The following is a 21,575-nucleotide window of genomic DNA, read 5'->3' as shown; positions in this document are numbered from 1 at the left end:
TACAAAAAGAACATTTTTGGTTGAATGTAATGAATAAAATGTGAACTGAACAGACCAAGGTCTACTTCCTTGAGGGGCTTGCATCAGTCTGGGTGATGACATTTTTTTTTTTTTTTTTTTTGCGGTACGCGGGCCTCTCACTGCTGTGGCCTCTCCTGTTGTGGAGCACAGGCTCCAGACGCGCAGGCTCAGCGGCCATGGCTCACGGGCCCAGCCGCTTCGCGGCATGTGGGATCTTCCTGGACCGGGACATGAACCCGTGTCCCCTGCATTGGCAGGCGGACTCTCAACCACTGTGCCACCAGGGAAGCCCTGGGTGATGACATTTTTGATGCTGATGTTTTTTGCATGCTCATCCAAAATTGGCCTTAGGACATCACCTTCATAAAAGAATGTTGGGTGCTGAAGTTTGTAAAACATTTTAAGTCAGAACCTTAGGAAACACATTCAGTGTTATCTAACTAATGAAGAGAACATATGAGACAAGATAAATTCAGTAAGAATCAATTCAGGAAGGAGAAAAATGAAACACATGAAATCAGCTATAGTTTATCATAAAAAAGGGTTTTGGTATCAGAAAACTTTCATATTAGTCCATCTCTATTATTAACTGGCTGTTTTTTTTCTAGGGCAAGTCAGTACTTCTCCATAGGCTTTTATTTCTCATAGATAATGTCAAAGGTCTCTATGTTTCTGTTGTTTTGTTTTGTTTTTTTTAATGAAAGTAAGAAACGTTTTCTTATGGAAAGTTAAAACTTCTATATATTTTTAACTACAAATTGACAAATAGTAATTCTTTTATGAATTACCAATTTTCTATTACCGTGATCCTTTTTATTTTTCTATTTAATGCTTTGTTTCTATTTCAGTTACTGGTTATTTATAACATCTTTTTGCTTAACTTTAGCATGTTTGTTGATTTTAATAGTCTTTTTCAGAGAACCAACTTTGGGCTTTGATTCATTTTGTTTGTACTATTTAATATCTATTCTGTTATCTCATTGCTTCTATTGTGAATTAATCAGTTCTTTCTATTCTAAGCTATAATTGATGTTTTAAGCTATAATTTTCTCTTAAGTTTTGTTGCCTCCTATAAATATTGATATAATATGTAGTATTTTCATAATTTAGTTCTAAGCATTACCTAGCAATTTTGACCTCAGATTTTTAAAAGGAGGCTCAATTCCTGGGTATATAAATAAAAGTTTAGCAAGTAATAAATATAAAGAAATAGTTTAATTTTCATTATTTTGAAAGTCAGGATTATCTGATTGGGTCTATTTTTGGAGGTATGTGTCTGGGGTCTCAATTTTTAGGAGTGAGCAGATAAATGGAAAAAAAACTTGTAGTAATTTAATTAAAATGTAAAACCAAAACACATCCATAATATAAACCACCTTCCACATATTTGTACTTTTCATTGAGAATTGATTTTCAAAATGATTCAAAGGTATTGCAGCAGTCTTAATCTTGAAAGAATTAACTAATTTGGTTAACAGTACCCTGTTTATCTTGGTGTGGAAAGAGAAAAATTTTATGAAGGTTTCAGTAGACTTGAAACACTCCATTATCCAATAAATCCAGTTAAAAGAAATCATTCCATTGCTTGTGCCTCATCTAGTTAATTCTTCCCCCTCCAACACACACACACACCATAGAGTTTAGTGGTCGGGTGCATACCAGAATCTATCAGAATTTTTTTCCAGTACTTGGCTTCACAAATAAAAGAGAGATTTAGAGAACTTTTAGAAGTCTTCCAGAGTATCATTAAAACAATAAAAGCATTAGAAAATAATAAATCCTTATAACTTTTGGAAAATTGTTTTAGGTGGAGAACATACAGTTGCTGTCGATCTAAACCTGCAAATACAGGAAAAACTCTCATGATTCATCACTTCTAATTGTGACAGAATCAACTTATTGCACTCCCACGTGTGTGTGTGTGTGTGTGTGTGTGTGTGTGTGTGTGTGTGTGTGTTAAGGTATAAGGATCTCCTTAAGGTGAAACTTGGTGAATGTCGAGCAGGTGTTTGCAGGAAGCTGTATAAGTCTCTTCATTGAAAACCTTCCTGAAATGAACTAAGTAGGTGATAAATGAAACTTTCTGAGCTTAGATCTTAAGAGTTCACTGAATACAGGCATACCTTGTTTTATTGAGCTCTGCTTTATTGTGTTTTTCACAAATTGAAGGTTTGTGGTAACCCTATGTCCAACAAATCTATTAGCACCACTTTTCCAACAGCATTTGCTCACTTCATGTCTCTGTGTCACATTTTTGTAATTCTCACAGTATTTCAAACTTTTTCATTATTATTATATTTGTTATGGTGATCTGTGATCAGTGCTTTTTGGTGTTACTATTGTAATTGTTTTTTTTTAATTAATTAATTTATTTATTTATTTTTGGCTGTGTTGGGTCTTCGTTTCTGTGTGAGGGCTTTCTCTAGTTGTGGCGAACAGGGGCCACTCTTCGTTGTGATGCGCGGGCCTCTCACTGTTGTGGCCTCTCTTGTTGCGGAGCACAGGCTCCAGACGCACAGGCTCAGTAGTTGTGGCTCACGGGCCCATTTGCTCCGCGGCATGTGGGATCTCCCTGGACCAGGGCTCGTACCCGTGTCCCCTGCATTGGCAGGCAGATTCTCAACAACTGCGCCACCAAGGAAGTCCTATTGTAATTGTTTTGAGGCACCATGAACTGCACCCATAGTAACGTGGTAAACTTAATCAGTAAATGTTATAAATGTTGTATGTGTTCTGACCGCTCCACCAACCAGCCATTTCCCCATCTCTCTCCCTTCCTCCGGCCTCCCTACTCCCTGATACACAGCAATATTGAAATTAGGCCAGTTAATAACCCTGCAGTGGCCTCTTCGTGTTCAAGTGAAAGGAAGGGTCCCACATCTCTTACTTTAAATCAAGCTAGAAATGATTAAGCTTAGTGAGGAAGGTATGCTGAAAGACAAGAGGGGCCAAGATCTAGGCCTCTTCCACTAAACAACCAAATTGTGAGTATGAAGAAAAAGTTCTTGAAGGAGATTAAAAGTGCTGCTTCAGTGAACACACCGATGATATGAAAGCGAAAGTCTTATTGTTTATAGGCAGAACATTTTAGTGGTCTGGATGGAAGATCAAACCAGCCACAACGTTCCCTTCAGCCAAAGCCTAATCTAGAGCAAGGCTCTAACTTCAATCTTGTGAAGCCTGAGAGAGATGAGAACACTGCAGAAGAAAAGTTTGAAGCTAGCAGAGGTTGGTTCATGAGGTTTAAGGAAAGCCATCTCCAGAACATAAAAGTACAAGGTGAAACAGCAGGTACTGATGTAGAAGCTACAGCAAGTTATCTAGAAGATGTAGCTAAGATAATTAATGAAGGCCACTATATTAAACATATTTTCAGTATAGACAAAACAGCCTTTTATTGGAAGAAGATGCCATCTAGGACTTTCATAAGTAGCTAGGAAAAGTCAATGCCTGGCTTTGAAGGACATGCTGACTCTCTTGCTAATGTAGATGGTGACAGAGTTGAAGCCCGTGCTCATTTATCATTCTGGAAATCCTAGGACCTTAAGAACTATGCTAAATCTAATCTGCCTGTGTTATAAATGGAACAACAAAGGCTGGGTGACAGCACATCTGTTTACAACATGGTTTACTGACTATTTTAAGCCCACTGTTGAGACCTACTTCTCACAAAAAAAAGCATTCCTTTCAAACATTACTGCTCATTGACAAAGCACCTGGTCACTCAAGAGCTTTGATGGAGATGTTCAACAAAATTAATGTTGTTTTCATACCTGCTAACAAAACACCTATTCTGCAACCCATGGATCAAGAAGTAATTTTGACTTTTAAGTCTTGCTATTTAAGAAATACATTTTGTAAGGCTATAACTGCCATAAATAGTGATTCCTCTGATGGATCTGGTTTTCAAAGTACATTGAAAACTTTATGGAAAAGATTTACTATTGTAGATACCATTAAGAACATAGGTGATAAGGGGGTTCCCTTTTCTCCACACCCTCTCCAGCATTTATTGCTTGTAGACTTTTTGATGATGGCCATTCTGGCTAGTGGGAGGTGATACTCATTGTGGTTTTGATTTGCATTTCTCTAATGATTAGTGATGTTGAGCATCTTTTCCTGTGCTTTCTAGCCATCTGTATGTCTTTTTTTGGAGAAATGTCTATTTAGATTTTCTGCCCATTTTTTGATTGGCTTGTTTGGGGTTTTTTTGATATTGAGATGCATGAGCTGTATGTATATTTTGGAGATTAATCCCTTGTCGGTTGCATTGTTTGCAAATACTTTCTCCCATTCTGTGGGTTGTCTTTTCATTTTGTTTATGGTTTCCTTTGATGTGTAAAAGCTTTTAAGTTTAATTAGGTCCCATTTGTTTATTTTTGGTTTTATTTTCATTACTCTAGGAGGTGAATCCAAAAAGATCTTGCTGTGATTTATGTCAAAGATTGTCCTGCCTGTGTTTTCCTCTAAGAGTTTTTATAGTATCCAGTCTTACATTTAGGTCTTTAATCCATTTTGAGTTTTTTTTGTGTGTATGATGTTAGGGAATGTTCTAATTTCATTCTTTGACATGTGGCTGTCCAGTTTTCCCAGCACCACTTATTGAAGAGACTGTCTTTTCTTCATTGTATATTCTTGTCTCCTTTGTCATAGACTAATATACCATAGGTGTGTGGGTTTATCTCTGGGCTTTCTATCCTGTTCCATTGTTCTATATTTCTGTTTTTGTGCCAATACCAAACTATTTTGATTACTGTAGCTTTGTAGTATAGTCTGAAGTCAGGGACCCTGATTCCTCCAGCCGTGTTCTTCTTTCTCAAGATTGCTTTGGCTATTCAGGGTCTTTGTGTTTCCATACAAATTTTAAGATTTTTTGTTATAGATTTGCAAAAAATGCCATTAGTATTTTGATAGGGATAGCATTGAATCTGTAGATTACCTTGGGTAGTATAGTCATTTTGACAATATCGATTCTTCTAATCTGAGAACATGGTATATCTTTCCATCTGTTTGTGTCATCCTACACTGTTGGTGGGAACGTAAATTGGTACAGCCACTATGAAGAACAGTATGGAGGTTCCTTTAAGACTAAAAATTGATTTGATCCAGCAATCCCACTCCTGGGCATATATCCAGAGAAAACCATAATTTGAAAAGGTACATGCACCCCAGTGTTCACTGCAGCACTATTTACAATAGCCAAGACATGGAAGCAACCTAAATGTCCATCGACAAATGAATGGATAAAGAAGATGTGGTACATATATACAATGGGATATATTACTCAGCCATAAAAAAGAATGAAAGAATGCCATTTACAGCAACATGGATAGACCTAGAGATTATCATACTGAGTGAAGTAAATCAGAGAAAGACAAATACCATATGATATCACTTATATGTGGAATCTAAAAAATGATACAAATGAACTTATTTACAGAACAGAAACAGACTCACAGACTTAGGAAACAAACCTATGTTTACCAAAGGGGAAGGGTAGTGGGGAGGGATAAATTAGGAGGTTGGGATTAACATATGCACACTACCATATATGAAATGGATAATCAACAGAGACCTACTCTATAGCACAGGGAACTCTACTCAGTTCTCTGTAATAACCTATATCAGAAAAGAATATGAAAAATAATGGATATATATGTGTATGTATAACTGAATCACTTTGCTGTACACCTGAAATGAACACAACATTGTAACTCAACTATACTCCAGTGTAAAATAAAAACTTTTTAAAAATAAAGGAATGTTTCCCTTGAGGGGAAAAAAAGAACATAAGTGATTGATGGGAAGAGGTCAAAATATCAACATTAACAGGAGTTTGGAAAAAACTGATTCCAACTCTCATACATGACTTTAAGTGGTTCAAGACTTAAGTGGAGGAAGTAACTGGATATGTGGTAGAAATAGCAAGAGAATTAGAAGTGGAGCTTAAAGGTATGACTGAATTATTGCCATCTCATGACAAAATGTTAACAGACGAGTCGCTTCTTATGGATGAGCAAAGAAAGTGGTTTCTTGCGATGGAATCTACTCCTGGTGAACATGCTATGAAGACTGTTGAAATGACAATAAAGAATTTAGAAATTACATAAACTTAGTTGATGAAGCAGCAGCAGAATTGGAGAGGATGGACTCCAATTCTGAAAGAAGTTCTACTGTGGGTAAATGCTATCAAACAGCACTGCATGCTACAGAGAAATTGTTTGTGAAAGGAAAGGTCAATTGACATGGCAGACTTCACTGTTGTCTTATTTTAAGAAATTGCCACAGACACCCCAGCTTTCACCACCACCCTATTCAGTCAGCAGCCATCAACATCAAGATAAGATCCTCCACCAGTAAAAAGGATTACCACATGCTAAAGTCTCAGATGATGGTTAGCATTTTGTTAGCAATAAAGTACTTTTTAATTAAGGTTTGTACGTTGTTTTTTTAGACATAATGCTATTGTCACTTAATACACTACAGTATTGTGTAAATATAACTTTTATATGTACTGGGAAACTAAAAAATTCGTGTGACTCACTTTATTGCGATAATTGCTTTATTGGGGTGTTTTGGAACTGAACTGGTACTATCTCTGTGGTATACCTGTACATGTGAATTCATCTCATAATACTGAATATTTAACAAGAGGAAAGAAATTGTCATAATTGTTTTAACATTAATTGCAATTTCTTCTCTTTTTCTTCCTTGTCAGAAAATTAGAGATTTTCTTTAAAACATTTATAGATATTTTTATGAATATTTTCAGTTCTGCTTATTTGTTTACAATGGACATATTTTTTGTGGTAAAATAATATACTTGCATAAAGAATTATGTGTAGTGAATGAATTTTTATGTTGTTAATTGAACGACTAAATTTCTATGGGTGAAGAGTAGGGTTTTTTCAGATCTGATTTTTTTTTTTTAATCATAGAACATATTCAAAATATAATGACACTGGAAGAGTCTGTTCAACATGTGGTCATGACTGCCATTCAAGAGGTAAGCTATATCATGATCACATATGTATGAAAATCCTAAACCAAATTATATAAAACTGTTCACATAGATTTTATGGATGTATATTTCACCCCTGTATAAACGAGCCCTTTGTAGTAGGTTTACTTATCTTTGGCTGTTGTGTCTTCCCCAAAAATTTCTTATAAGGACTTGAAGCCCAATTGTAGTACCTCTGCATTTTAAAAGTTAAATTAACATTGTCAGTTTCCTTTAAATAACTTCAACTAAGCAAGATAAACAGCCTCTTGCCAGTTAGGAGTTTTTATAACTTCTCTTTGTTTCTGCCAGGTAGAGTAATCTTTTCTGAAATTTTAAAGTGTGTGTGTGTATGTATCTCATATGCATTTTCAGAATGTTAGAACTGTGAGCAAATAGAGTGAAAATTAGGTTTCGGAGCCAGGTAACCTGAATTCAAGCCAGTCTAGTTATCTAAGTTGTACCATAGAGATTCAGAATTCATTCGGTGCATGTTCATTCTTAAAATCAGAACAAAAGGCTGAGATGAAGTCAAGTGAAGAGGAGGCCTGAGGGAAAGTTGAGTGAAGGGTTAGTGAGGAAAACATAGTTTGGAAGAGGCATGACTTAGAGGGAGACAGCATCTAGGACTTCAGAAGTGTGTATACTCTGAGTTTGCATTGCTGGTTTGAATTCAAAACATCACTATGCATAAATCTGCCTTTCATATGCAGAAAAGTTATTTTACAGGATCCTTTTTTTTTCATATAATTGTAACTCCTACTTTTAAAATGACTTCTCAAATTAGGAATTTTGCCACATCACTCATTTAAAGCTCTATTTTTGTTTGTGGTTTTTTTGCGGTATGCGGGCCTCTCACTGTTGTGGCCTCTCCCATTGCGGAGCACAGGCTCCGAACGCGCAGGCTCAGAGGCCATGGCTCATGTGGGATCCTCCCTGACTGGGGCACGAACCCGTGTCCCCCGCATCGGCAGGCGGACTCTCAACCACTGCGCCACCAGGGAAGCCCTAAAGCTCTATTTTTAAAGTGCCAATTCATGTTACGGAAAAATAATTTTTTTTATTATGTGATGTGTTCAGTTTTATTTAGTAATTCATCGTTTAGAACTTGGATTATAATTTTTCAGTACATTAGTATTTTAAATATATCTAAATATTTCAAGCACGTTTTACTTGTGTCCTCACTAATGTAATGCTTGAACATTGTGTTATTTAGCTTAAACCTCTATTCATTTTTTATTTGAATAATATAAGGATCATCAAATTAAGGCAAGGAAAAATTAAACATAAAGCATTTTACTTTCCTTTCAAGTAAACATATTTTTTACTGTGTAAATCTTACTTTATTGTACTTAATTTTACTATTTTAATTCTAGTTGATGAGTAAAGAAATAGTGAGCTCTCCTACAAATGATGCTGTTGGAGAATTAGAGCAACAGGTGAGTATTTTAGGATGTGAGGAAAATGTTGCACAGTGATAGAGTTCCTTTGTCAATTACTATCTTAAAGGCTTACATAGGAGACCACATACAAGATTATTTTCTTCCATGAAATTTAGTATATTCTCCTATAAGATCTTAATTGACTATTATGCATTCCTTCATGAATGCAAGTAGTGTTCATCTCCAGAGTTTTTAATGATCATGTTTGAAGAGATGAGTGGCATTAAACTTTCCTGACATTTGTTAATACATATGTGGCCCATTCTGTATAGTTACATAATTAAATAGTACTTAAAAATTCTGCTGAATTCTAATTTACCTAATAAGGAAATATGATTTTTGTCACAGTTGCTTTCCTCTAATATTGAAGAATTAACTCAAAGGTCCTGTACTCAGGCCTTCTTTCCCTGGTTGTTTTACACAGTTGTTTTACATGGAGGAAAAGGCACACTCCTCTTCTGTATAACCAATCTGGGTTATAAGGGGAAGGGTAAGAGGAGAGGTAAATGCATCAAATACTTTTCCTGTTATATGTTTGGACATCTGACTTTCATGAGTGTCACCAGCCATCTCAAGAAGTATTTCAAATTAAAAAAATTTTTTTCTATAAAAATTTTATTTAAATATAAACATGCTGTGCTCTAAATTTTTTTCTGTGATAAAATAAACAGTTCATCCTCTAATACTCTGTTTTAAATATTTCACAAAGATTTACATAAAATTTTATTTCTGTGGGACCTTAGCCTTAAATGTTAATGAGACTCTGTTGATATTATTTACAGAAAAACAACATATTACTACTTATTTGTTAATAGGTAAATTTTAAAAGCATTTCCAACATCAGTGTATATATGTGTTTTGATAAAAGTATATTTTTCAATTTGTTTCAAAATGTGATTTACTAAGAGTTAGGACATTTTCTATTTCAGCTTAAAAGGGCCCTGGAAGAACTTCAGGAAGCACTAGCAGAAAAAGAAGAACTGAGGCAAAGATGCCAAGAACTAGATATGCAGGTATGGATTGAAGAATAATTTCCTCTTTAAATTTACAGGAGTCTTATTTTAATTAATTAATTAGTAAAGTGTTTTGGAGGTTGGGTTTCATTTCATGGAGGGACCATTGAAAGAGTCTGTTATAGGCTTGACTCTTCAAACATGAACTTTATAATTCTTCTTTTAGAGTTGAAAATTGCTTGCTTAACTACTTCATTGAGAGGGTCATTCTAATTGCAGAATTTCAACTGCTTAGATGATGCCTTGGTTTGTTGTTTTGTAAAAAGGGGAAACTAAAGTATCTACTTTATAGGGTATGAATATTAAGTGGGGTCCTTTATGGAAATATTTAGAAGGGCTTGACCCCCAATAAATTTGAGATCCAAGTTTGTTTTGCTAACATGTATGTGTATATGAACACATGTATGTGATTCTTGGGTTCCTATGCACATACGTGTTAGCAAAATAAACTTGACATGAGAGACAGTAGTTAACAGTTAAAGGAGTAGATTGTCAAACCAGGCTGCCTATATTCAGAACCTGGTTATGTTACTAGCTGGTTGTATATGCTCAGGCAAATTGCTTAATTTCTCTATACTTCATATTTCTCTTTTGAGAAATGATGTGTTAATAGTATATATCTCCCAGAGTGATAATTACATTTAAATGAATTAATATACATAAAGCACTTAAAGCAGGGCCTGGTGCATAGGGCTGTGTATATGTTTGCATGTATTGTTATTATTGTTATGTGAAAATTATGCAATAAGTCTCGAAAAATTATACAAAGATTTAAATGTACCATCATATTATGCTGTATGTAAATTGCATTTTTCATTCAAATAATGAGCTACATAAATAATTGACTCTGAAAAGTGTGAGGACAAGGAACAAAGGTTGTGGTAGCATTATCCTTGCTTGATGAGATAAATATCTAAAGTGATAGGGCTGTGTAATATTTCTAACATTCAAGGGTCTGCAAATAAGAAAATGAGAAGTGACTTGGTCAGGGTGACTCAGCTACGTAGGGCAGTGACAGCACTAGAATCCAGATCTTCTAATGTCATCTTTAAACATCACTCCTCTATGTTTGAACAAAGCCAGTGTTTATATTTGTACGAAGCTAGTGTCTCAAAATTATGAGAACGTCTACCTTTTCTCCTTTTTCCTTTCCTAACCACACTCACCTTGCATATATATCATCACATATATGCACAGACCTGCACAGCATCAGAGATGTTTTATTTTCAAGTAAGATTATATCCTCTCTCCAGAATACCTCATATAAAGAATAGAGGATTGAATCATTCAGGTATTACCAGTCTCATGTAGGATCTCTGTACAGTTTTCTGAGAAATTCTTATTCAAAAAAGAACACAAAATACTGTGTTAAAACATTTCAGTGTTTGTAACACATGATGGAGAGTATGTGATGATCTGATTTTAGTTGAAAAGTGTAGACATCCCAAGTTTTGGCATTTTTAATTCCAGTATCAAAATAGAGTCAACCCTCAACTATCTGCTACACATGTGAAATGAATATAATCAAAACTGCATATAATCAAAACAAAAATAATTAATTTAACAATATGAATTTCACACAGGTGTATATGATACCCCAATTTTATAAGGAAAATTATTTTTGAAAAATGTTTACTTTTAATCATACGTCACTTGAGAGTGATTCTAAAATTTGGGGGGAATTCTTTTTTAATACTCAACCAAATAAACCAAAAAAGAAAAATAAGCTGCAAAGAAATTCACCAAGGGCAGGTGAATAAACAAAAGGGCATAACCTAATGAAGTTAAATTAAAAGCTGGTAATCAAGGAAAGAAGCAGGCATATGATGTTGACAGAGGTGCTGCATGGCAGGAACCTGCTGTTCTTCCTTCATCCCCAGCCCATGCAGGGGAATCAACAAAAATCTTGAGACTTCCCACAGTAATCTACCCAATCAGAAGGAAGTTCACACTATGAGTCCTTCATTTTCTTTGGACTGGGGAAGAGTGGAAATGATGGCTAAGAAGAAACTAAGGACTCTTTCTGATAGGAACAAAGGCTGTAGGGCCACACACTGAATTGGGGAAACAGTCTGATGCCCAAAGGAATTTCTCCATGGGAATGGAATATACTTCTCACCACCCTGGTATGAAGTACTTAAACCTCAGAAGTGAGAGCCTAGCCCAGGTGTTATAAAAAGATTGCCCGTTGTCTCAGCTGCCCCGATGCTGCCCCCCCCCCCCACCCCACTATCTTCCCTGACCATTCACAAGGCTATATAGAGAGGTGGAGAGAAAACAGTCCCAACTATTACCCAGAGGGGAGAACATACTGGGCCATGGGTTACAGTGGAAAGGGTGTCCAAGAAGTCTTCAACACTATGCCAGAATAAACAGGGTATCTTAACTGCCCACAAAACATGAACTAGATGAAAAGAATCAGAGCATGACATCTCTGTGAACATTACAGACTAAAACCAAAAACAGACAAGAGCATGTAAAAGACAACAGCCAAGCTTAGAAAATAACTTTCACTTCATTTAGTATTACAATTTCATAAGAACACATCAATAGAATAGACTAGGTGGTAGGACAACAAAGTGAAGATTTGAAAGGAAATCGCAGCTAGATAGAAACAAATCAGTGAATAATGTTTAACACCAATCCTTACCCTAGTTAAGCTATCAGACTTCAAGAATACAGGAAAAACAACTCAGTCAGTCAAGCAGAAAAGGTAAGTCACCCACAAAGATAAGAAAATCAGGCTCCCCTACAACTTCCATGCTGGAATATAGAGGAGCAATATCCACAAAATGCTGAGGCAGGAAAACAGCATTAACTGAGGAGTGCAGGTGCAAACTCGCTTTCTTGGAAAAAAACTACTCATTGACACAATCCAGTTAGCAAACATGTTTTAATCAGAATAAAGAATGCAAGAACAGAGGAGATTCTGTAGTGAAAGATCTGGTGATGAAGCTCAGTCCATTTAAATAAAGATCTGTGTGAGTTCTGTGTAAATTATGGTTATAGATACTGGGACAAATGAAATTATGACTCACTAAGTCAGGAGTAAGGCCTGATTATGTGTACTTTAAAAAAAGAAAGAAAAAAAATCCACATGAGAATTTGATGTAAAGTTTTGAGAAACTTTCACAAAGTTTTGGTCCAAGATGATTATGGGGCCTTGGGGCAAGTTAGGACAGGTTTATCAACCACTCTTTACCTGCCTTTCCCAGTCATTATTCATACCACCTGGCAGCAGTAGGTAACACTGCTTCACTTACTGCAGTAACAGAGGCTGGTTATTCTTGCTTCTAGTATGTTAGAGAAAAGCATACTTTTACCCAGCATTGTATAAGATTCAATGAGGCAGTTATTTTCAAACTTAAGGTGTCTACAGAGTATGTGCGACTGGGCACAATGTGATAAAGAGGACTCCAGCTATAGCAGTTTACTTTATATTTTAATTTTTAAAATAAACAATTATAAAAATATTAAGTCTGAGTGATGTGAGAATATGAGTATTATTTTTGAGCCTTTTTTTTTTCTTTTTTAGCTTTTTGAACTTTCTGTCTCTTTTAAATAGCTCAGAGAGAGACAGAGACAGAGAGAAACAGAAAGGGACAGAGGCAGGTACAGAGTGAACCTAAACAAAATATCACCATGGCATCTTGTTAAAAGAGCTGCCTAGAACCACCACTGGACACTCTTAAGTCACCCATCTGGGATGGGTCCAAGGAATTCTCATGTTTAATACCCACCTCCTTCATATCTGTGATAAAGGTGGCTCTAGAACCACAATGTAAATTGCATGCATAGGAGCAAGGTTGGTTACCCACTAGGTATTGAAAACTAAGTTTGCCCGTGCTCCTCTCCCTTCTTCAGGGGATTCTTAGCCAGTTTGAAGACAGGGTATTGTTTCTCCTCTACCAGTCTTTTTACAACAGCCCCTACCTTCAAGCTAGAATGAGATCTTGTTTTCTTTGTGGGCCCCCAACCCCGCATAGTATACTTCCACCAAAGCACCACATTTTCTGTCCTGTAATTGTTTACATTTCTGCTGTAGCGATCTTAAACGGGCACAACCTCTCATTCTTTTTTGTATCCCAAACACTTAGGATTGTACATGACAGGTCATTAGACTGCTTGCATGACAAGAGTGGATGCATGCACTGAATTTAGGAAGAGAAACTGTTTCCTCCTAGACAGGTCACTAGACTGCTTGCATGACAAGAATGGATGCATGCACTGAATTTAGGAAGAGAAACTGTTTCCTCCTTGTCTGTCTGGGAACAGTTTCCCAGCCTTTGTTTGTGTTCCTCATTTGGAGGACAGTGTTTGTAACATGGCTACACTGTATTTAAGACTATAATTTGATTTTAATTTCCTCTTATTAGCTTGGTGTGTCAATATGTAGTCCCATTCCCATAACTGGACTGAATTGATTATACCTTTTGAAAATATAAATAGCAAACTTGTGCAATATTATATTGTAAGTTATGGGAGGTCAACCTTTTTTCAAACTAATCTTAATAAAAATCACACATAAACTTCTAGTCTTATAAAAGGTCACAGCCTTAGCTGTAAATTTTTAAAGATGTTTTTAAATGAAAAAGAAATAAAACTGAGAGAGCAAATCATGCTTAACATAAATATGTAAGTAAAATTAAAAATGTATCAAGTGCTGATGTTGATGTGATTCTGAAGTTACATGTTTGTATCCATTTTAAATAGTTTCAGTGTGCAGTTGCATTCAATTCAGGTTTTTGTTACTGATTCATTAACCAAATAATGTGCCTATCGCCTGAAGATGTGATGTGTAACTGATAATTTTCTACCAGGAACCTAAAATGGTAACTTTGTATATATGTGTGTATATTTTGGCTTACTAGGTAACAGCATCCTAAAAATTTATACCTAAAAGGGAAACAGATTAATTTTTTGAAGTTCATTGGTATTTAGAGATTTTAGACACTTAGAAACATTTTCTTTTCAGAACTAAAGCAAACATAACATTTGAAAGATATTCTTATATGTATTAACTCTGTTTTCTCTGTATTAAGAAAGTTGATTTCTTCTGACCCAAATCTCTCAGACCCAGAACTCCAGAGCTCTAAGGATCCTTAGAAATTATCTAGTCTGCTTGACCAAGCTATTTAATGGCTTGGTCAGATTTATTCTAAGCTTTTTTGCTATTGATGCTTATGTTTGTGTATTTGTTTTTTAGGTGACAGCACTTCAAGATGAAAAGAATTCACTAGTTTCTGAGAATGAGATGATGAATGAGAAACTTGACCAGTTGGATGGCTCTTTTGATGATCCAAATACAATGGTTGCAAAAAAGTATTTTCATGCACAGTTGCAACTAGAACAATTACAGGAAGAAAACTTCAGGTAACATTTGTAGTGGAAATCATTTTATACAGTTTTATTAAAATAGTAGCTAAAAAATCATAATATCAACAACTAATTTTTAAGCATTACAAAGCATGTTTAGGATTAGTATCCTAAAAATACTGTTGAAAATACTGAATGGTGTAAGTGGTTCCTGCCCTCATAGGGCTAACAGTTCAGTTTGGCAAGTAGGATACATACGTAAAAAACAAAACAATTCAAAATAATGTGTGATAAGGGCCAAATGAAGGCCATAGGCAAGTCCAAGAGTAGTTTAAAGGAGTGATTGCTGAAGCCTGGGGAGAAGTGGGAGTTTCTTACATGGGAGAAGGAACTTGATAATAAATGGAAAAAATGTAAATCTTAAGCTAAAGAAGATGCTTTTCATATAAACTTTTATATTTCTTCTTTAAAAAAAAAAGTGTGCATCTAACCTTTAATAAAAATTGATTGTCTCTTATGTGCTTACCACTGAGCCTTGCACTATAAGGCCTTGAGGGTAGGTGCTCCAGTTGTACTGTATGTATTTTTGTTGTTGTTACTTTATTATTTTTTTTATTATTATTAGTTTTTTGTTGTTTTTTTTTTTTTTTTGCGGTACACGGGCCTCTCACTGGTGTGGCCTCTCCCGTTGTGGAGCGCAGGCTCCAGACGTGCAGGCTCAGCGACCATGGCTCACGGGCTCAGCCGCTCCACGGCATGTGGGATCCTCCTGGACCGGGGCACGAACCCACATCCCCTGCATCGGCAGGCGGACTCTCAACCACTGCGCCACCAGGGAAGCCCCGTTGTTACTTTATTTTGATATGATTTCAAACTTACCAAAAAAGTTGCAAGAATAGTATAAGGAGCTCCTTTATACCTTTCATTCAGATTTGACAGTTGTTTTACAGTTTTCTTCATTTGCTTTAGCAGTCTCTTTACATAATCATATATATATATATACACACACACGTGTTAGTTTTTGGAACCATTTGAGAGTAAATTGGAGACATGCCCCTTTACCCCTATATACTTCAGTATGTATTTCCCAAGAACAAAGATATTCTCTTATAAATCACAGCATAGTGATCAAAATAGTGAATTGGTCATTGATACAATATCATTATCTAATCCACAGATCATATTCAAATTCCAGCAGCTATTTCAGTGTCCTTTATAGGTAATTTTTTTCTTGGTTCAGAATCTAATCCGGGATCATGCATTGCATTTAGGAAATGGATCCATTTATTGATAGTAATGGATATTCAATGGACAATAGTTCCATTACTGTCATCATTTGTCTTGATGTATAAATTGTCCCAGATTTGACCACTGAGAAACCTTTCAATTTCAACATGTTGCTATCCTTCTTTGAGTATTTTCTTACTTACTGGCACAACAAAATGTTCCAGACTCTTCTTATTCTTCCTCAACTCTAGAATCAGCCATTTCTCCAAGAAGCCCTTATTGCTTTTAGTGGAGAATGTTATTTAGAAACAAAGAACTATGCTCCAGATGAAACTTTCTGTCATTACTTCTGAGCCACCTTGGTGTACAGAGCTAGGAAATACTCTTGCACAGGTTCCTACCAGTCCATGTTTGCACACATGCATATATGCACATATCTGCATTTATTTTCATACCTACAATTATGAACAATGAGTTCATCTTATCATCTTCCATTTTAGTCCAGTGACTTCAGGGTTCATTCTGATTTTCTCCATTTCCAAATTGTAACTCCCTTCTCCAACAGTGAGAAGCCTGGCTTCCACTTTCCTCAATACATTTCCTCATTTACTCAATCCCAAAACACATAGGAAGTAAGAATTGCTAACCCATACCTCTGTAAAAAGCAAACTAATACTAGACTTCAGTACATTTACAGTTCTGTTTTTTTTATGATGACATTTGCATATTGTGAAATGAATAAATACTGAGTACAATTTGACATGCTTTAACAAATGCGTACATTTTTGTAACTCACACTTTTATTGTTTGATAGATCATTTCTATCACTACAGAAAGTTCCCCTATGCCCCTTCCCAGTCAACCCCTATCTCCCAGAGAGTAATTACTCTTCTGATTATTTTCCACCATAGATATGTTTTCTCTCATCTAGAAGTTCTTATAAATTGAACTGCAATATGAATTCTTTGGTGACTGGCTTCTTATGCTCAGCATATTTGTGAAATTTCCAGATGTTGCTGAATATATCAGTAGTTCATTCTTTTTTATTGCTGAGTAGTATTCCATTATATGGAATTATTTCTCATTATGACACATTTTGCTTATTCATTTTCCTTTAGATGGGCATTTGGGTTTCCAGATTTTGGCTAATATAAATAAAGCTGGTATGAATATTGGAGTATAAGACTTTTTGTGAACATATTTTTTTCATTTCTCGTTGGCAAATACATGAATGAACTGGTATTGCTGAGTTACACATTATTTCTGTGTTTAGTGTTAAAAGATACTGGCAAACCATTTCCCAAAGTGTTCATATTGTTTTACATTCCCACCAGCAGTGTTTGCTGCTGGTTGCTCTAGTTACTCTGCCTGTATAACATAACTTGGCTTTATCAAGCTTTTTAATTTTAGTTATCCCAGGGGATGTGTTAAGGGTGTTGAATTGTGGCTTTAATTTGTATTTTCCTGATAACTAATGATATGGTAAGCCCCTTTTCTTGCGCTTATTGGCAATATATCTTACATTGTGAATCGTCTCTTCACACTGTTAGCCTATTTTTAAATTGGGTTGTTTGTCTTTATTACTGAGTTGTAGGAGTTTTAAAAATATATATTCTGGATACAAAATCTTTGTCAGATACACAGGTAGTAATATTTCATCCATTCTTGGCTTGCCTTTTCATTTTTCAAATGGTATCTGAAAGAGTTAAAGTTCTTAGGTGAAGTCTGATTTATCAGTATTTTTAAGGTCAGTGCTTTTTGTGCACTGTCCGAGAAATCTTTGTCTGCTCCCTTGTCATGAAAATACACTCTACTGTTTTCTTCTAGAATCTTTATAGTTTTAACTTTCACATTTAGGTCTGTGATCCATCTTGAACTGATTTTTTGAAACTAGTGTGAGGTGTGGATGTGAAGCTTTATTTTTATTTTCCTTATGAGTATTTAGTTGTTCCAGTATCATCAGCTGAAAAGAAATTTATTTTACTCTGTCAAATTGCTTTGGCACCTTTGTGAAAAATGATACAACCATAAAATTTGGGTCATTTTCTGGACTCAGTTCTTTCCCATTGATCAATTTTTCTATCTTTATGCCTATAAGACACGATTTTGATCACTATGGCTCTAGAGTAAGTCATTTAAAATCAGGTAGTGTGAGTATTCCAACTTTGTTCTTTCTTCTCAAAATTTGTTTTAGCTATTCTATCCTTTGCTTTTTTAGTCAGTTTCTGTAAAAATAACAACCTTTTGTGATTACGATTTGGATTGTATGTGATTGATACCTTGACCATATTGAGAATTTCTGTCTATGAATGTAGTATCTTCGTCTATTTAAGTCTAATTTCTCTAGCAGTTTTCTGTTGTTTCCATCATAGTTTTATGTGTGTCTTCTGTTAATTTTATTCCCAAATATTTAATTTTTTTGCTGTTACAAACACAAAACATTATTCTGAAAAGTTACTGTTAATATATAGATACACAATTGATCTTTGTATATTGAAACTTTTATCTTGTATCTTGAAACTTGTGTCTTGTATTTTGAAACCTTTCTGTCTTGCAAAGTTTCTTAATTCCCATACTGATTCTTCTAGTTGTTTATTGAAGTAGAAAATCCTAAGGAATCTACAGTCACCTTGTCTATTAATAGAGCTTTACCTCTTCCTTGTATTATTTCTGCCTTGTATTTATCTTCTTTGTTTTGAGCAAGAGCAAACATCTTGGTTTGTTCTGGGTCTTTGGAGAAAATGTTCAATTAAGTACTGTCAATTATGAAGCTAGCTGTAGAGTTTTTAAATTTGCTTTTTATCAGATTGAAGGAGTTCCCCCTTTATTTCTGCCTTGCTACAAGTTTTATCATTAATTGGTGTTGATTTTTTGTCAAATGACTTTTCTGTGTCTTGAGAAGATGGTTTGGTTTTTCTTTTTCACTCTTTTAATATGATTAATTTTTGAATGTTAAAAAATCTTGTATTCTAGGGAAAACCAATTGGTCATATTTTATTGTCTTATATACATATGACTGGATTTGGTTTGCTAATATGTTGAAAGTGTTTTTGTGTCTGTCTTTATAATAGATATTGGTCTGTAACTTTTTTCTCTTGTAATGTCTTTCAGGTTTTGTTATCAGAGTTTTGCTAGTCTCATAGAATAATTAGGAAGTATTCTCTCCTCCTCTATTTTCTGAAAGAGTTTATGTAAGAATGATACTATTTTTTCCTTCAGTATTTGATAGAATTTATCAGTAAAACAATTGGATCTGTGGTTTTCTTTGTGAAAGGGCTTTTAATGGCACATGTAATTTCAGTAATGGTCATAGGGCTTTTCAGATTTTCTGTTTCATCTTATGTCAGTTTGCTAAATTGTTTTTTTCAAGGTACATGTTTATTTAAGTTGTTGAATTTATTGGCATAAAGTTGTTCATAATATTCTATTTATTGTCCCTTTAGTGACTGTAGGAGCTGTAGTGGTATTTCCTTTTTCATTCCTGATATTGGTAATTTGTGTTTTCTCTCATTTTTCGTAGTCACTCTTGCTAGAGGTTCATCAATTTTATTAATCTTTTCAAACATCCTTTATTAACTTTCCATATTGTAAGTTTTAGATCTCTGTTCTTTATTTATTTTACTTCCTTTGGATTTAATTTGCCCTTCTTTTTTTAGCCTCTTCAAGTTAGATGATTGATTTTAAGGCTTTCTTCATTTCTAAAATTAGCCTTTAAAGCTGTAAATTTTCCTCTAAGCACTGATTTAGCTGGGTCCCCAAAATTTGATTGATTGTGTTTCTATTATTATTCAGTTTGAAATATTTTCTAATTTCCCTCATGATTTCTTCTTTGACTCGGGGATTATTTAGAAATGTGTTGTTTAATTTCTAAATATTTAAGGCTTTTCTACAGACTTCGTATTGTGACTGATTTCTAACTTAATTTCCTTGTGGTTAGAGAACATATTCCATGAGACTTCAATCTTTTAATATTTATAATACTTATTTTATTGCTCATCATATGTTGTATTGTGGTGAGTGTTCCATGTGTACTTGCAAAGAATGTGTGTTCTGTTTTTTTGACTGACTTGTATCATAAATATTAATTATATCAAACTGGTTAATAGTGTTATTCAGATCTTTTCTGTATTTTTACTGACATTTTTGTTTAGTTCTATCATTTATTGGGAGACTAATGTTAAAATTTTCGACAGTAATTATCGATTTGTGGATCTCTGATTCTGTCAGTTTTTGCTTTATCTATTTTAAAATTCTGTTTTTACTTATATATACCTTTATGATATGTCTTTCTGATAAATTGACCCCTTTATTATTATGAACTGTCTCTCTTTATCTTTGGTAATACTTTTTGTCTTTAAAATTTTTTTGATGTTAATATAACCACCCCAGCTTTCTTTGCGTACTGTTTGCATGGTACTTTTTTTCATCTTTTTACTTTTAATATATTGTGTCTTTATATTTAAAATATTTCTTGTAACTAAAATATATTTGAGCCTTGCTTTTTTTTATCCAGTCTGATAGTCTCTGCCTTTTTAATTGGTATGTTCAGTCCATTTGACTTTTATGTAATTTTTGACATGGCTGTATTTAGGTCTATCGATTTTCTATTTTTCATTTGTTATATCTAGTCTTGGGTTTATTTTTCTTCCTTTTTTGCATTATTTTCAGTTGATCAAATAATTTTTTAATATTTTAATTACTGTATTGTCATTTTAGTTTTTGTTGTTGCTCTAGGCTTTGAAGTATTTATTCTTTATCATAGTCTATACTTAGAGTTAATATTTTACTACTTTACACGCTATGTATATTTTTGGATAACTTTAATATATACATTTTCTCTTCATCTTTTGAAATTAAAATTCCTGTTTGAACTAGAAAACCAAGCTCAGTGTTTTAGAAGTAAAAATGAAAATTCTGAACATCTGTTGCTTCGCAGGTCTGTTTTAAAACCAACAGCTGAAAAGTACCTTATTCCTTTAGTTTTTCTTCTTTTGAATGCAGAATCCAAAGAAACATTTTAGAAGTAAGTTTTGCTAAGCTCGTATCTCCGTAAGAAGACAAATAATGGAAATTACATTATAAATACTTGTTTTCTTTATGCAAGGCTCGAAGCTGCAAAAGATGATTACCGTGTTCACTGTGAAGAACTTGAAAAGCAATTAATTGAATTTCAACATAGGAATGATGAGTTGACTAGTCTTGCTGAGGAAACAAGAGCCCTGAAAGATGAAATAGATGTTCTTAGGTATGGCATGTCTAAATATAATTATGTCACTTCTAAGTTATTACTTAGTCATTTCAGTATTCCATATTTTAATCAGGGATTCTTAGAGTTTTCCCTATGTATCAAGTATTGATCAGTTTTTATCCAGCCTCCTAGTCTTTACTTCTTTTATGCTTGTTGATAGTTATGGACTGTTTAAGGATAACATTTGATTCTTGTTAGGACATTTTCATAAACCTTTTTCTTATTTCTCATTTAAGGAAACGATACCTTTTTCTTAAAAATTTGTAAGCTGAGTTACTTTTAGATACATTTGGCTTGACTTTCTTGTG

The 21,575-nt window shown here is 34.5% G+C and overlaps 1 protein-coding gene across 2 annotated transcripts in view; it reads left to right on the top strand.

Moving 5' to 3' along the window:
* Window positions 1-21,575, top strand: part of HOOK1 (hook microtubule tethering protein 1) — a 65,113-nt gene that overhangs the window by 19,589 nt on the left and 23,949 nt on the right. For both annotated transcript variants that reach the window (XM_027108359.1, XM_027108358.1), the window contains 5 exons: window positions 6,960-7,027; window positions 8,398-8,460; window positions 9,393-9,476; window positions 14,683-14,849; window positions 21,124-21,264. In XM_027108359.1, coding sequence (XP_026964160.1) covers window positions 6,960-7,027; window positions 8,398-8,460; window positions 9,393-9,476; window positions 14,683-14,849; window positions 21,124-21,264 — 523 coding nt within the window. The remainder of the gene's footprint in view (window positions 1-6,959; window positions 7,028-8,397; window positions 8,461-9,392; window positions 9,477-14,682; window positions 14,850-21,123; window positions 21,265-21,575) is intronic.

The sequence above is a fragment of the Aethalodelphis obliquidens genome, unplaced genomic scaffold (genome assembly GCF_003676395.1).
Source record: "Aethalodelphis obliquidens isolate GAN/ISIS:26980383/991018 unplaced genomic scaffold, ASM367639v1 scaffold9, whole genome shotgun sequence".
NCBI lineage: Eukaryota > Metazoa > Chordata > Mammalia > Artiodactyla > Delphinidae > Aethalodelphis > Aethalodelphis obliquidens.
This window is presented reverse-complemented; position numbering and strand designations above follow the sequence as displayed.